This window comes from Leguminivora glycinivorella, chromosome 13 (genome assembly GCF_023078275.1).
Source record: "Leguminivora glycinivorella isolate SPB_JAAS2020 chromosome 13, LegGlyc_1.1, whole genome shotgun sequence".
NCBI lineage: Eukaryota > Metazoa > Arthropoda > Insecta > Lepidoptera > Tortricidae > Leguminivora > Leguminivora glycinivorella.
The window spans coordinates 1,030,610-1,044,099 of NC_062983.1; the positions used below are offsets into that span (position 1 = coordinate 1,030,610).

The following is a 13,490-nucleotide window of genomic DNA, read 5'->3' on the forward strand; positions in this document are numbered from 1 at the left end:
CGTCCGTCTGTCAAGACCCTTTTTCTCAGGAACGCGTGGAGGTATGAAGCTGAAATTTATATCAATTACTCAGGTCTACTGTCCCTTGAAGCTGTGAAAAAATCAAACTTCTAAGCCAACGCAATCAAAAGATACAGCCGTTTATGCCGCAAATTTTCGACACTTGCAAGGGAATCAAAACCTACAGGGTGCTTCCCGTGAACTCAGAATCTTGAAATTTGGTACGAAGCAACGTCTTATAGCATAGATAAAGGAAAAATTACGAAAACCATAAATTTTTAGTTACATCACATAATATATATTTTTTTAATAATTTTAATATTTGTACGGAACCCTCGGTGCGCGAGTCCGACTCGCACTTGGCCGGTTTTTTTTTAAGCGCCTCCGTAATACGAGCAAGAGCAGAATGCGTGTACCTAATGGGATCCATGTCTGGACTCTGGATAAAGACTGATCGTGAAGTTCTGCACTGTGTATAGTTATCGAGGCGCGGCGACGCACCGCCAGTTTTGGCGGCGCGGCGACGCGCCGCAAAAATTCTGCGTTGCGGTGCCGCGCCGCGAGTTTTTGCGGTGCGTCGACGCACCGCGAGTTCTTGCGTCGCGGTGCCGCGCCGCAGATTTCCTGCCGCAAAAACTGGCGGCGCGGCAACGCAACGCAGAATTTTTGCGGTGCGTCGCCGCAACGCGCCCATGTGGCCAGGCCCTTACTCCGCTTATTTAGATGTCGACTGTCGATTTGGATTCAATGGCATGTCGCGTCGGTTTTATCTGCTTAATTCCTCGTTTTTACGGCGGAACCAAAAGCTTTCTGGTGTCAGAAAATACTTTTAAGTATGGAAATTTATGTAGGTATACTTATACACTTATCTTCTAAGTTGAAATTCAAATTGTTTATAGGATCTAAGTGCCTATTAATCGAACCCATATTTCATTGTATTTTTCTATTCTATGATTGTAGTGCCGTAGTACCTATTACTAATTTGATTCTAGACGTTAGGGTAAACTCGCCTCATTCGGTGACACGCCTAATTCGGTGAAACAACCAAAAATCGACTTTCGGAATACTGCTTCAAAGCTTGTATCACCGAATTAGGCGTGTCACCGAATGAGGCGAGTTTACCCTACTGTATGTAAATATGTGGATTCTATTTAGACGATATTTAATACATGACTTTACTGGTTTTAAACATCGAACTTTATAGGATTTGAACCTATTAACGACTCGCTACGCTACCTTATTCTAACAATGCTTTTCAGATGCATCAAACTAAAAATTCCTTTTTAACATTTACATATATCCGATGTACATCCTATCGGATCTTGATCTAATATTAGATATTTAAGTCCGAATAGGGCCGGAAGAGAATGATAATTATTAATTACTCGTCCTTCAATATCTACTGTAGCAAATCAAATAAAATTAACATTGAAAGAGAATCGGTAATTTAACTGACGATTTTTATTAACGTAGCAGAAAGCGGATTCGTTCAAAAGAAAGTCTTAGCGTTAATTAAAGCGGAAATGTGAAACAAGGAAAGGACTGCTTCAAAGTGCCTTATTGCGCAAACAGACCTAGTGTTGGCCACTTTGCATTGCGACCGGTGCGGCTGTGAAATGAAATGTCTTGGAGTTTTTAGGGAATTAACAAATAATTCACAAAAGGGCATAGTAAAGTAATATAAGTGACAGTGGCGGCTGGTGAAAATTTCTGCTGAAAATTTCTGCTAGGCAAAACTGAGCAAAAAGAAACCTGCCTTAACATTAATAGGTACTTTACTAGTAATCAATTTTAGGCAAGCCGGTGGGAATCTGCTTGTATGGACCAGCCGCTGCTGATTAAGTGACTAAAGTGACATCTACCGGCGTATTATTCATATTCATCTTTATTAGTATTAAGCATACATTGTCAATAATATTACAGCTATATTTAAATATGTATCAAAAAAATTTGGTTGTTTCATTCATTTCGAATGTCATGATGCCCCCATTTCTATGGAACAGTGAATTTTTTTTCTCGATTGGTTCCAAAATAAAAGTTGTTCATTATGACCTCAAAAGTTACTATGCAAAGTTTGAACGGTCTTTTTTATATTACCCTGTACAAACAACATGAAAAAACTCACTAGCCTCCTGTTGTGTTAGGTGTGATACCTACTTTAAGATTTCTGACGGCAGGTCTGACCTACGCTTGGCAAGTGTTTGGAATATAGCTCTCTCGGTCTTTAGGTACTCACAGTTGGCTGGCTTCAGTTGGAAAAACTGATGCATAGTCGGAAAATGACGGCGTTGAAATATTGCTAAAAGTTGAAAGATCAACTTAGTCAAAGGCCACACGACTATTCTACATACCTATATGTTACCGTTAGAGAGATTATATGAAACGAATGCAAGTGAATGATGAGATGACATCCGATAGAGATGTACCAATGGAAGAGGAAGACGATTCATCCTGCGCCGACGCCAAGTGATTGGGATAACCAACTAACTAGTATGGCACTGTGATCCAAAGAGGATCTTGGCCTCCAAAACGAGAGCACGCCACTTATCCCGATCCTGAGCAGCTTTCTGCACTGCCAAGGAGTGGAATTCCTTGCCGTCGGCTATATTTCCGAGCTCATATAACCCGGCAACCTTCAAATTAAGAGTGCACAGGCATCTTCTGGGCGAGCTCACTCCATCGTAAACCACGTCTCTTTGCCTTTGGCTAGTCTGTGGCCAAGAGTAAGCGCATTTATAATAATAAAAAAAATATATCGGCTTGTAGCTGACACAGATCCGCCATCACGCTGTCTCCCCAGCGGTATCTGGGCCGACCCGCCGGGCGGCCACCAGTTGGTCTTCCCAGATACGCCCTCTTGGCAGCGCGATCCTCTCCCATTCTTAGGATTGGGATAAGGGCAAGCGAATGATGATGACCCTAAAGTGGGGGGAATTGGGTGAGAAGAGCTTCATAAGAGATTTCATAGCTCCGTGAGTTTGCGCCGCGCTCTCGACGCGTAAAGGCGGGATACTCTTGAAAAAGATCCTCGGAAATGGATCGAAACATGTCGAACGTTATATCGACTTAACACGCGAGTAACCCGTTTAAAATAAATAAATAAATAAATATTATAGGACATTCTTACACAGATTGACTGAGTCCCACGGTAAGCTCAAGATGGCTTGTGTTGCAGGTACTCAGACAACGATATATATAATATACAAATACTTATATACATAGAAAACATCCATGACTCGAAATATTTTTAAATAGATTTTACCTAAATTTCTACCATACCATAGCTACCTAATCCCAACACACCCCGAAGTTATGATTTTTTTTACCTTAAAAGAAAATAATAACCTTACCCGTAGTCTGGCAATGACATTTAGTAGAACATAGAACATGACGTTTATTATTTCTGAAAATACAATAATAAGGATACAAGACACAATTATGTACATACAAAGCTTAATAAAAGATCGCAACTTTACTTGTCGCCGACATTATGTTCTATGAAAACGTTTCCGCCAAATTAAGGACAAAGGATAAATAAGACAAAAATAATCCTTACAAAACCAAATACATACTAATATTATAAATGGGAAAGTGTGCGTGTCTGTTTGTTTGTCCGTCTTTCACGGGGAAACGGAGAGACGAATTGACATGATTTTTTAAGTGGAGATAGTTGAAGGGATAGAGAGTGACAAAGGCTACTTTTTGTCTCTTTCTAACGCGAACGAAGCCGCGGGCTAAAAGCCTAATAAAAATTATTCGATGTATTGAGCGATAACAATTTCATCCGAAATCACGATTGTTTTGAGTTACACCCTGGCGTTTATAATATTAGCAACACATCAAGTTTCACAGAACTTGATCCTAAAGTATTCAGAGAATAATACTGAAAAGTTTCCATGACAATATTCCCAATTTGAGAATCTTTCCTTCGGTGCAGTGCTAGATGAAAATCTTCTAAGATCTAAATAAATAAAGTCACAGAAATCGCGAAGCGTCTGGTTGAGGTAACTGGTGACCTAAGAGCTGGCGACTTCCTCGCACAACGTATCAGCATTGCGATACAGCGAGGAAATGTCGCCAGTATCCTTGGTACAATGCCTCAAGGGCCTATTTTATTTAGACATTAGCTAGCTTTTAAGTTTAGTCTTAGTTTCTTATATAATTATGTAAATATGTTCATGTAAATAAATAACTTCTGTGAATAAATAAAAGAAGAAACTGACTGACTGACTGATATATCTACGCACAGCCGAAACCGCTGGTGCTAGAGATTCCAAAGGCACGTATGTTCCTTATAAGGTGTAGAGGAGCACTAAGAAAGGATTTTTCATAATTCACCTCCTAAGAGGGTGAAATGGGGTCCAACGGGAAAGCAAGATAAGATTAGTACGCGGACGAAGCCGCGGAAAAAAGCTAGTAAATATACATTCAAAAGTCTGTAAAACTCATAGCAGTTGTTTGTCGACTGTAAAAAGTAAATGAAAAGATGACAAATCTCTCTGGGACGAGACAGCACCCATTCGTCTCCGGAATCTAGGGCGCTCTCCAGACAAACACTGTCATAAAATATGGACCGCCACTTCCAGCGGTCAAGCGTGAGTCGTTTTTGATAGATTTTTCAAGTTATTTTTTATATAAATGGGTTTTTTTTAACCCCCGACGCAAAACGACGGGGTGTTATAAGTTTGACATGTCTGTATGTTTGTCTGTCTGTCTGTGTGAGTCTGTCTGTGGCATCGTAGCTCCCGAATGGTTAAACCGATTTAGATTTCGTTTTTTTGTCTGAAATCTGAGTTAGTCGGGAGTGTTCTTAGCCATGTTTCATGAAAATCGATCTACTATGACGCGGTCGGGGGTTTTTTCAAAATTTTAACTTTGAAAAAACCCCCCACTGCTGCTGAGTGATCAACTCGGGCAGGTATTTGTTCCAAAGTTAGCGTTTACTATATTACAACTTAGGTCCATTTATGTAAGATTAACTTAAAAAAATTGATACCTAATAAATTTTTTTAGTAGATATATTAAAGTTCCGTTCCTATTTTTTGATGTGATAATATATTTTTTGGCGAACTAATATATTATTTAAGTCAAAATACACACTAGGTCAATGGCTGGCCAGTCTCTCGTGCCTAAACACCCCCCATCCAACCTACCCGATACCATTGAAACCTGAACCTATTTCAATCCTGGCAACATATCAACAATTTCGCGCCTCACCGCTCCGGAACCCTAAAAAATAAAAAATAAATCTAGAACGGCCGCTATACGTCATGGATTAGCACTAGGCTAAGTATTATTCTTGCCTATTTATCACAAAGGGATAGTAAAGGATGTTTTGTGCTGTTATATAATTCATAGCTCTCTTAGTTTATTATTTATCCTTTCCTATCCTATCTTAAATCTGCGGGGGCCCTTCCGGATACACTTCGACCCATCGGGATCTTTTGTGCAATCACCCCCTTCGATCCTAAGATCCTTCAGCTATTCAGGAGCTTCTCGACCATCTCCACGTATCGGATGATGAGGCTCATGGGTAGCTCTCTGAAGTCCTTTGGTACTAGGTAGCCTGCTCCAAAGTATCCTTTCCTATAGTGACGGACCCAATTATGAACAGTTAAAGAATTTTTTTGCCTATTTTTGATATTTCACTGGTAAATGTAAAAATTCTACCGCTAAGCGTGTTAAATCTTGAACGGTCTATCCTTACAACTAGGGAACAAATCAAATTATTTTATTGAATATTTTTCGATTTGTTCTTTTTAGGGTTCCGTAGTCAACTAGGAACCCTTATAGTTTCGCCATGTCTGTCTGTCCGTCCGTCCGTCCGCGGATAATCTCAGTAACCGTTAGCACTAGAAAGCTGAAATTTGGTACCAATATGTATATCAATCACGCTAACAAAGTGCAAAAATAAAAAATCGAAAAAAATGTTTTATTAGGGTACCCCCCTACATGTAAAGCGGGGGCTGATATTTTTTTCATTCCAACCCCAACGTGTGATATATTGTTGGATAGGTATTTAAAAATCAATAAGGATTTACTAAGATCGTTTTTTGATAATATTAATATTTTAGGAAATAATCGCCCCTAAAGGAAAAAAAAAAGTGCGTCCCCCCCTCTAACTTTTGAACCATATGTTTAAAAAATATGAAAAAAATCACAAAAGTAGAACTTTATAAAGACTTTCTAGGAAAATTATTTTGAACTTGATGGGTTCAGTAGTTTTTGAGAAAAATACGGAAAACTACGGAACCCTACACTTAGCGTGGCCCGACACGCTCTTGGCCGGTTTTTTTCAAGTAGTCACACTACTATATATAAATTATAAATTTAAATAGATATCATACACGAAAGAAAAAACGAAAGGGCCCACTCGGTCTACCCTTCTTTTACATTTCAAGCGTATTGTAGAATAGATACTGCTATTGGTTTCCTCATAGTTGTGTGTTTCCTCCAGCCATTTCAAGAATATTTATATTCTTGAAAAGATGATGTAAAAATAAATACATCAGCTTTACTGCAAACCGCACTTAGGTGGCTCCATATTTTAGCCTAGCGCTCTCAAGTATGCAGCATTGTAGGATAACCGGAACGACTGAGTCTGGAATGTAATACGGTTAGCTTCAGGAAAAATCTTATTGTAGTGGCTACCTAGTACGAGTTCTTAACCAGATCTACAGTCCGGTCTGGCAGAAAGCATGAAACTTGGCATGTATATAGCTTATAGGGTTATAAGAAAAAGAGGAAGTAGAAACACGCCGAGGTGTCAATGCTTCCCCTCTTTCCCCCCACTTTTGTATCCCTGATTTCAGTTTTTTAATATTTCCAAGAAAACCGTGGAAGCTACCATCACGATATCTAGGAGAAGTATATTCTCCATAAAATTCTCTACAATATTGTCTTTGGAAGTATATAGCTAAAACTTATAATGTTCAAACTATGCTCATTTTCCCCTAACAATGTAATAATAAAAAAAAAATCTGTTTGATGACCTGGGCCCCATTTCTCGAAAGGTACAAGTCTTGTATTACAAGTGTGTTTCCATGGAAACCCATACGATTTGACAATTGGCGCACTTGTAATACAAGGCTTGTACCTTTCGAGAAACGGGCCCCTGTTCGATAAGACTAGCGACTTTGCTCTTTTGCCTGTGGCGATGTTGCTTGACACATTTGTATGCGGTCGAAGTAGTGGCTATGGGCCTATATCACAACAGTGACAATTGGCGCCCGACAGTGACACTTCGACGTTCATTGCCTGTTGAGGGACGCTGAGTAACAATGTTACTTATCAAACCAGAAATAAGCACAGAATTGTCAGTGTCAAGTGTCAATGTTAATGATGGTAAGCGACAGTGTAGTTGGGCCATTTTTTTCAAAGTTGTCCACCCCATTTTTTTTAGATTTGGAATTTTTATGTGTTTTCCACTCAGAATCGCGAGCTCTTTCAATCCTAATAGGAGAAAAAAGAGTCCCCAAGGTTTTTTCCCATTCCGTTATCACTTTTTCATACATTTTGTATGGCGGTAACGGAATGGAAGGTTCGAAAAAATTTATGGAAATCTTGGGACTTTTTTTTTCTCCTATCAGGATCGAAAGAGCTCTCGATTATGAGTATGAATCGCGTAAAAAATACCCATGTTACAAAAAAGTGGGGTGGACAACTTTGAAAAAAATGGCCCAGTTGCGGTAGAGGGAGAACTAAAAAAAAAGATGGTGGGATGATTTGGATGAGTTTCCGCGAGATTGGCGGGATCTTGTTCAGTACAGGGAGGATTGGAACGGGAGAGGGAGTGGGGCACATACTAGTAATTATCTTAATAAAAAAGGTATGCTACTATCCTTTTATAAATGGGAATCAGAAAGTCCTTTGCTCATACATACGCAAAAGACGACGCGTGTCATCACGTATGGCATGTGAATAATCAAATCATTTGTATGGCAGTCGTTGTCTGGGTATATTTATGACTTATGAGTCTCGACGTCCGGGCTGAAATTTCCTGACAGTTTTTATAATTGTATATAAAACGTATACCTTACAATAACCAAGCCCTATGGCTGTACTAAAGTGTAGTTTAGTGTACTATTGGTGTTTATAATTTCTAGAAGTATAACCTAGCGTCTGGTTGAGGTAACTGGTGACCGAAGAGCTGGCGACTTCCTCGCACAACGTATCAGCATTGCGATACAGCGAGGAAATGTCGCCAGTATCCTTGGTACAGTGCCTCAAGGGCCTATTTTAGACATGAGCTAGCTTTTAAGTTTAGTCTTAGTTTCTTATATAATTATGTAATAATGTTCATGTAAATAAAGAGTTTTAATACCTAGCAAAAAGAGTGGAAAATTCCTCATTTATTTTCGACAGTAGACTTCTTGAGGTGACATTTTTAAGCTCACTAAAGTTTTTTTTAAGTTTTATAAATTTTCTAAAAATGCCATGCGTTTATGCCAAGAAGACCCAACCGCAATGGGTAAAAACTTCAACTTAAAGGAGATGGTTACAGAACTGGGTACTTAGCCAACGTCACAATCGTTTGCGCTTCGTAACCGTTTAGCTAGATCTCCCGATCACTCTTCGACACGGTGCAATAAAAAGGACCATTCAAACTTTGCATAGTGACTTATAATATAATAATAATAAAATAGCTTTTTTATTTCCACATTACATTATAATGAGTGTACTTCTGTTATGTTTCTTTAACTTAATGTGGACCCCTTTTGGGTAAAAGCCTCCTCACACTTTCTCCATTGGTCTTTATTTTGGGCTGTCTTTAGCCAGTCTGTGCCTGCTACTGGAATGATGTCCTCGGTCCATCTCTTTCTTGGTTTTCCCCTATTTCTTTTTCCAGCTGGTCCCTTCCATTTTGTAGTTTCCAGTGTCCATCTTCCGTCTTTATACCTAGCTATGTGCCCTGCCCATTTCCATTTCAAGCGTAGGCTCTGCTGTAGGGCATCTGTAAGCTTGGTTTTCTTCCTTATATTTTCGCTCCTGATTTTATGAACTTTCCGTATTTTTAAAAGACTCCTCTCCATTGCACGCTGACAGGTTGTAATAGCATTTTTGACTTTGTTTGTAAACACCCATGTTTGGCTGCCATATGTTAGGCTAGGAAGGATGCTGGTATCCATTACAGTTTTCTTTAGTGATAGTGCATAATTACCTTTTAGTATTTCTTTTTGTGACCAAAACTTTTTCCATGCACAATTAATACGTCTGTTTACCTCTTCTTCATTACTGTCTGGGCTGAAGGATATCTGTGTCTTAGTGGCATAGTGACTTATGAGGTCATAATGATTTATTATGGAACCAATGCCCGTGTGGTGACGGGTTAAGAATTTCACCACCCCCTTTCTTCCCGTGGGTGTCGTACAAGGCGACTATGGGATATGGGTTAAATTGTGGCGTAGGCGAGAGGCTGGCAACCTGTCACTGCAATGTCACAGTTTCGTTTTCTTTCAACCCCTTACTTGCCAAGAGTGGCACTGAAGCTTTAGTAGTTTCATGTGCTCTGCCTACCCCTTTATGGGATACAGGCGTGACTGTATGTATGTATGAAACCAATGCTGAAATCGCAAAAAAAAACTGTTCCATATATTTCGACTGTCATGTCGCCGCTCATTTCTATGGAACAGCTAAATTTTTTTCGCGATTTCAGCATTGGTCCCATAATAAACGTTGTTCATTCATCACCCTCCTTGCGTTATCCCGGCATTTTGCCACGGTTCATGGGAGCCTGGGATTCGCTTTGACTAATCCCAAGATTTTTTAGGCACTAGTTTTACAAAAGCGACTGCCATCTGACCTTCCAACCCGAAGGGTAACTGGGCCTTATTGGAATTAGTCCGGTTTCCTCACGATGTTTCCCTTCACCGAAAAGCGACTGGAAAATACCAAATGACATTGGACATAAGTTCCGAAAAACTCATTGGTACGAGCTGGGATTCGAACCCGCGACCTCCGGATCGAAAGTCGCAAGCTTTTACCGCTAGGCCACCAGCGCTTCAATTAAAGTTGTTCATTATGTACTCAAAAGTCACTATGCAAAGTTTTTTTTTTATTATAAACTGGCCAGTCCTTTTTATTTCAGCCTGTTCATTGGCGCGACAGAGATAGACTGCATTTCGTTCACCACGTAGCCACAACGTCTGTCACTTTGGCTGGGCCGGCTGGGTTTGCGTAAGCGCCTACCCTCAGGGGGGCGATACCGCAATCTAACTTGAGAAATATGCCAACTTTTCCTTTCAAATTACCTTTACACTTTTATTAAGGCTTCGATCGGTTCAATACCAACAGCTATAGATAGACATTTTTATTTGAACGAGACTTTGCCAGGCAGCGTGATGGCAGGTGGACCAAAATATCAGAATGGTGGCCGCTTTCGGATGTAAGAAAGCGTCTGGCATCCATTGAGCGGGTGAAATTCGGAAAACTGCGAGACCTCTGGATGAGACTAGCCCAGTACGATTTGTTAGATGGGCTTCTCAAACGCAGTTATTCCCTGCAGCTAATTTTCTTTTCGCCATTATTCACAGTCGCAAAATTTCCCAGTTTTTTAATTCCCCTGTGTTACTATTTCTTGGTAGCGACTTCTAATTCGGCCCGCAATGTAATGCAAACACACTCGCATTAAACGCTCCTTGACAGTTGTCAGTGACTGTCATCGCAACCATGTTTACAATGTTGAAAATTAAGAGTAGTTAAAAAACACCTCTTAACTATTAAATTATATTTCTGGTTTAATTTATCGCCTGTATAAGGCTTACACACTGTATATAGTTTGTCATGTTTGCTACGTGCCTAGGTAGATAGAGTAAACTATACATGACGAGAGTAATTTAATAGTTTGTCATGTTTGCTACGTGCCTAGGTAGATAGAGTAAACTATACATGACGAGAGTAATTTAATTTGGAACTGAAGCGGCGCGCGAGTGCTAACTAATTTCCAAACTTCGTGTGTCACAAAGGTCGGAGTTGGGCTTCGTGCAATTTTTCAGAAGTTACTGTAAACCAGCATATTCAGAGCATGCTACATTTTATTTAGGGAAGGATAGCTCGAAAAAATGTCTGCCTAACAACTGAGGTGAGTTGTGACAAAGGCGAGTTGTATCAAACGTTTTTTGGGAACTTATCTGCTAGTAAGTTTTTTTGAAGTCTCGGGATAGCAAACGCGCGTTATTGCAAACCTACTGATAGTTAATAAGTTTCCAAAATCGACGTTGTTACAACTGGCCTCTGTTACAACTGACTGGTCTCCCTTAAAATTACAGCTGAAACATCTGTTAAAAGATTTTTATGTAGAGTTGTTTTACAGAATCAAATGTGGGTTAAATTGTGGTGTGGGCGGGAGGCTGGCAACCTGTCACTGCAGTGTCACAATTTTGTTTTCTTTCAACCAAGTGAAAGAGTGAATTTGCCAAGAGTGGCACTGAAACTTGAGTTTCTGAGACAGTTTCAATTTCATGTGCGCTGACTATCCCTTTATGGGATACTTGTACCTACTAATATATATTCTGTGGATACAGGCGTGATTGTATGTATGTATGTTTGTGTTTTTTTAGAAAGTCGAATCATTACTCTAAGACAAACGTTTGTTGCAGGTACAACTCGAAGCTTACCACATTGGCTCTGCCTTCAGTCATCTTTGAGCCAAAGTTTCGAGGGTCCATCAGGAACTTAGTGTATTCAGATGTGGTGGGGCAGCCTCCACGGCGCCAGGAGTTACGGCACTCCAGGGATTTGAAGGTAAGTCTTGACTTAGTCTGAAACATCAAAATATATTTCTTAATGATATTTGAGGCCAATCACAAAGGCACTCGAAGGTTTATAGGTACGTTTCTAGCTTTACGGGCCCCACGGAAGACCAGCGCTGTGGCACCATCTGTGCCTGAGCATATGCTGAGTGGTGTCCTTTTGCGACCACTATATCAAACATTATGTATTTACATGTTGTGTTTATATACTAATATAAGTACCTTCTTGGTCGTAATAAATGTATTTTCTTTATTTCTTTCTTTCTTCTTTCTTTAAGATGGGAGTAGTACAGTTCTTTCATGTATGACAAAGCGTTGGAAGTGATGGAAGATAGCCATGTACGTGATGTAGGTGATGATAAATAGATTTGATTAATGGTCTGAGTGATGTTATTTTATAAGTTTACATTAATAGAGTATGCACCTAATATTTAGCATTGAATTACCATTTTGCAAAACTTAAAGCGCTCTTTAATGCCTGCCTCGATTTCTACGGTTTTAAAACTGCACTTCTAAACTTACCTATTATAAAACTTACCTACTCGTTTACTTTTTACCTTAAGCACCTTTTTAAATTGACATACACGCAAGTGTGTACACCCAGAGCCTGTCTGTAGTGTGTACAATGAGCAGCGAAAGTACATGGAGAAATTATGAATGAATTCATTGATGAATTCGACATGCGCTTTTGCAGCTCACTGTACATAATAGGTGTAAATTGTGCACGAAATGCCATTCCACATAATGTCACGCTGCTAATAGGTCATCACTTTATCCATAACATAATCATCGTCATCATTATAGAATACAATAGAATAGAAATATTTTTATTCGTAAGCACTTAACAACGACGATAACAATATAATATACTTACACAAAAATTACCAAAACACAAACAAATAATCATACATCCACACAAAAGGCTAAGAGAGAAAAGTGCCACGAAATGGTCTCATCTCAGCATGTTGCTGGCGACTTCCAGCGCTGGTCTTCCGATGAGGCCATTCGGTGAAAACAATCACGACAGGTAACAATTTAAGAATACAATAATAATATAAAAAAATAGCAAAAAAGAAAGTATACAAAAGACAACAAAGATTTATAACAGACATTACATTATTACACAGTACTTATCATCCCTTCATTGCCCACTGCTGAGCATAGACCTCTCTTTTAGTACGCCACTTCTCCCTGTCCTGGGATAGTCTCATCCAGTTGTGACCCGCAATTTTCCGGATGTCGTCGTATTTTACTTTTATACCGTGTTCACTTTTTTTTAATACTACGTCGGTTGCAAACAAGCATACAGCCCGCCTGATGTAAAGCGGTCACCGTAACCTATGGACGCCTGCAACTCAAACAGTGTCACATGCGCGTTGCCACCCCATTAGAAACTTGTACATTCCCTTTTGCTGTGTTAAGTACACAGCAAAAGGGAGTGTACAAGGTCTAAGAAGGGTTCGAGTTGCCGATGACTCAAAGGACAACAGACGGAACAAGTTAGTTCCGTAAGTCCTCCTGTCATCAGCACACCGCACCCTCGTTGAGCTCTGGCAGCCTTACTCACCGGCAGGAACACAACACTATGAGTAGGGTCTAGTGCTATTTGGCTGCGGTCTTCTGTAAGGTGGAGGTACTACCCCAGTTGGGCTCTGCTCTAGATTCGAGCGAGACGATATCCGCTGTGCTGTGCCCTACCACACAAAGCGGAATATCATTTGCTATGCCCCCTACATGCTA

At 39.9% G+C, this 13,490-nt stretch overlaps 1 protein-coding gene across 1 annotated transcript in view; it reads left to right on the plus strand.

Moving 5' to 3' along the window:
* The window catches only part of LOC125232507 (neurexin-1), a 385,338-nt gene that overhangs the window by 105,860 nt on the left and 265,988 nt on the right, over positions 1 to 13,490 (plus strand). Inside the window, exon 4 of the mRNA XM_048138206.1 lies at positions 11,598 to 11,742. Within this exon, the coding sequence (XP_047994163.1) occupies positions 11,598 to 11,742 (145 nt within the window). The remainder of the gene's footprint in view (positions 1 to 11,597; positions 11,743 to 13,490) is intronic.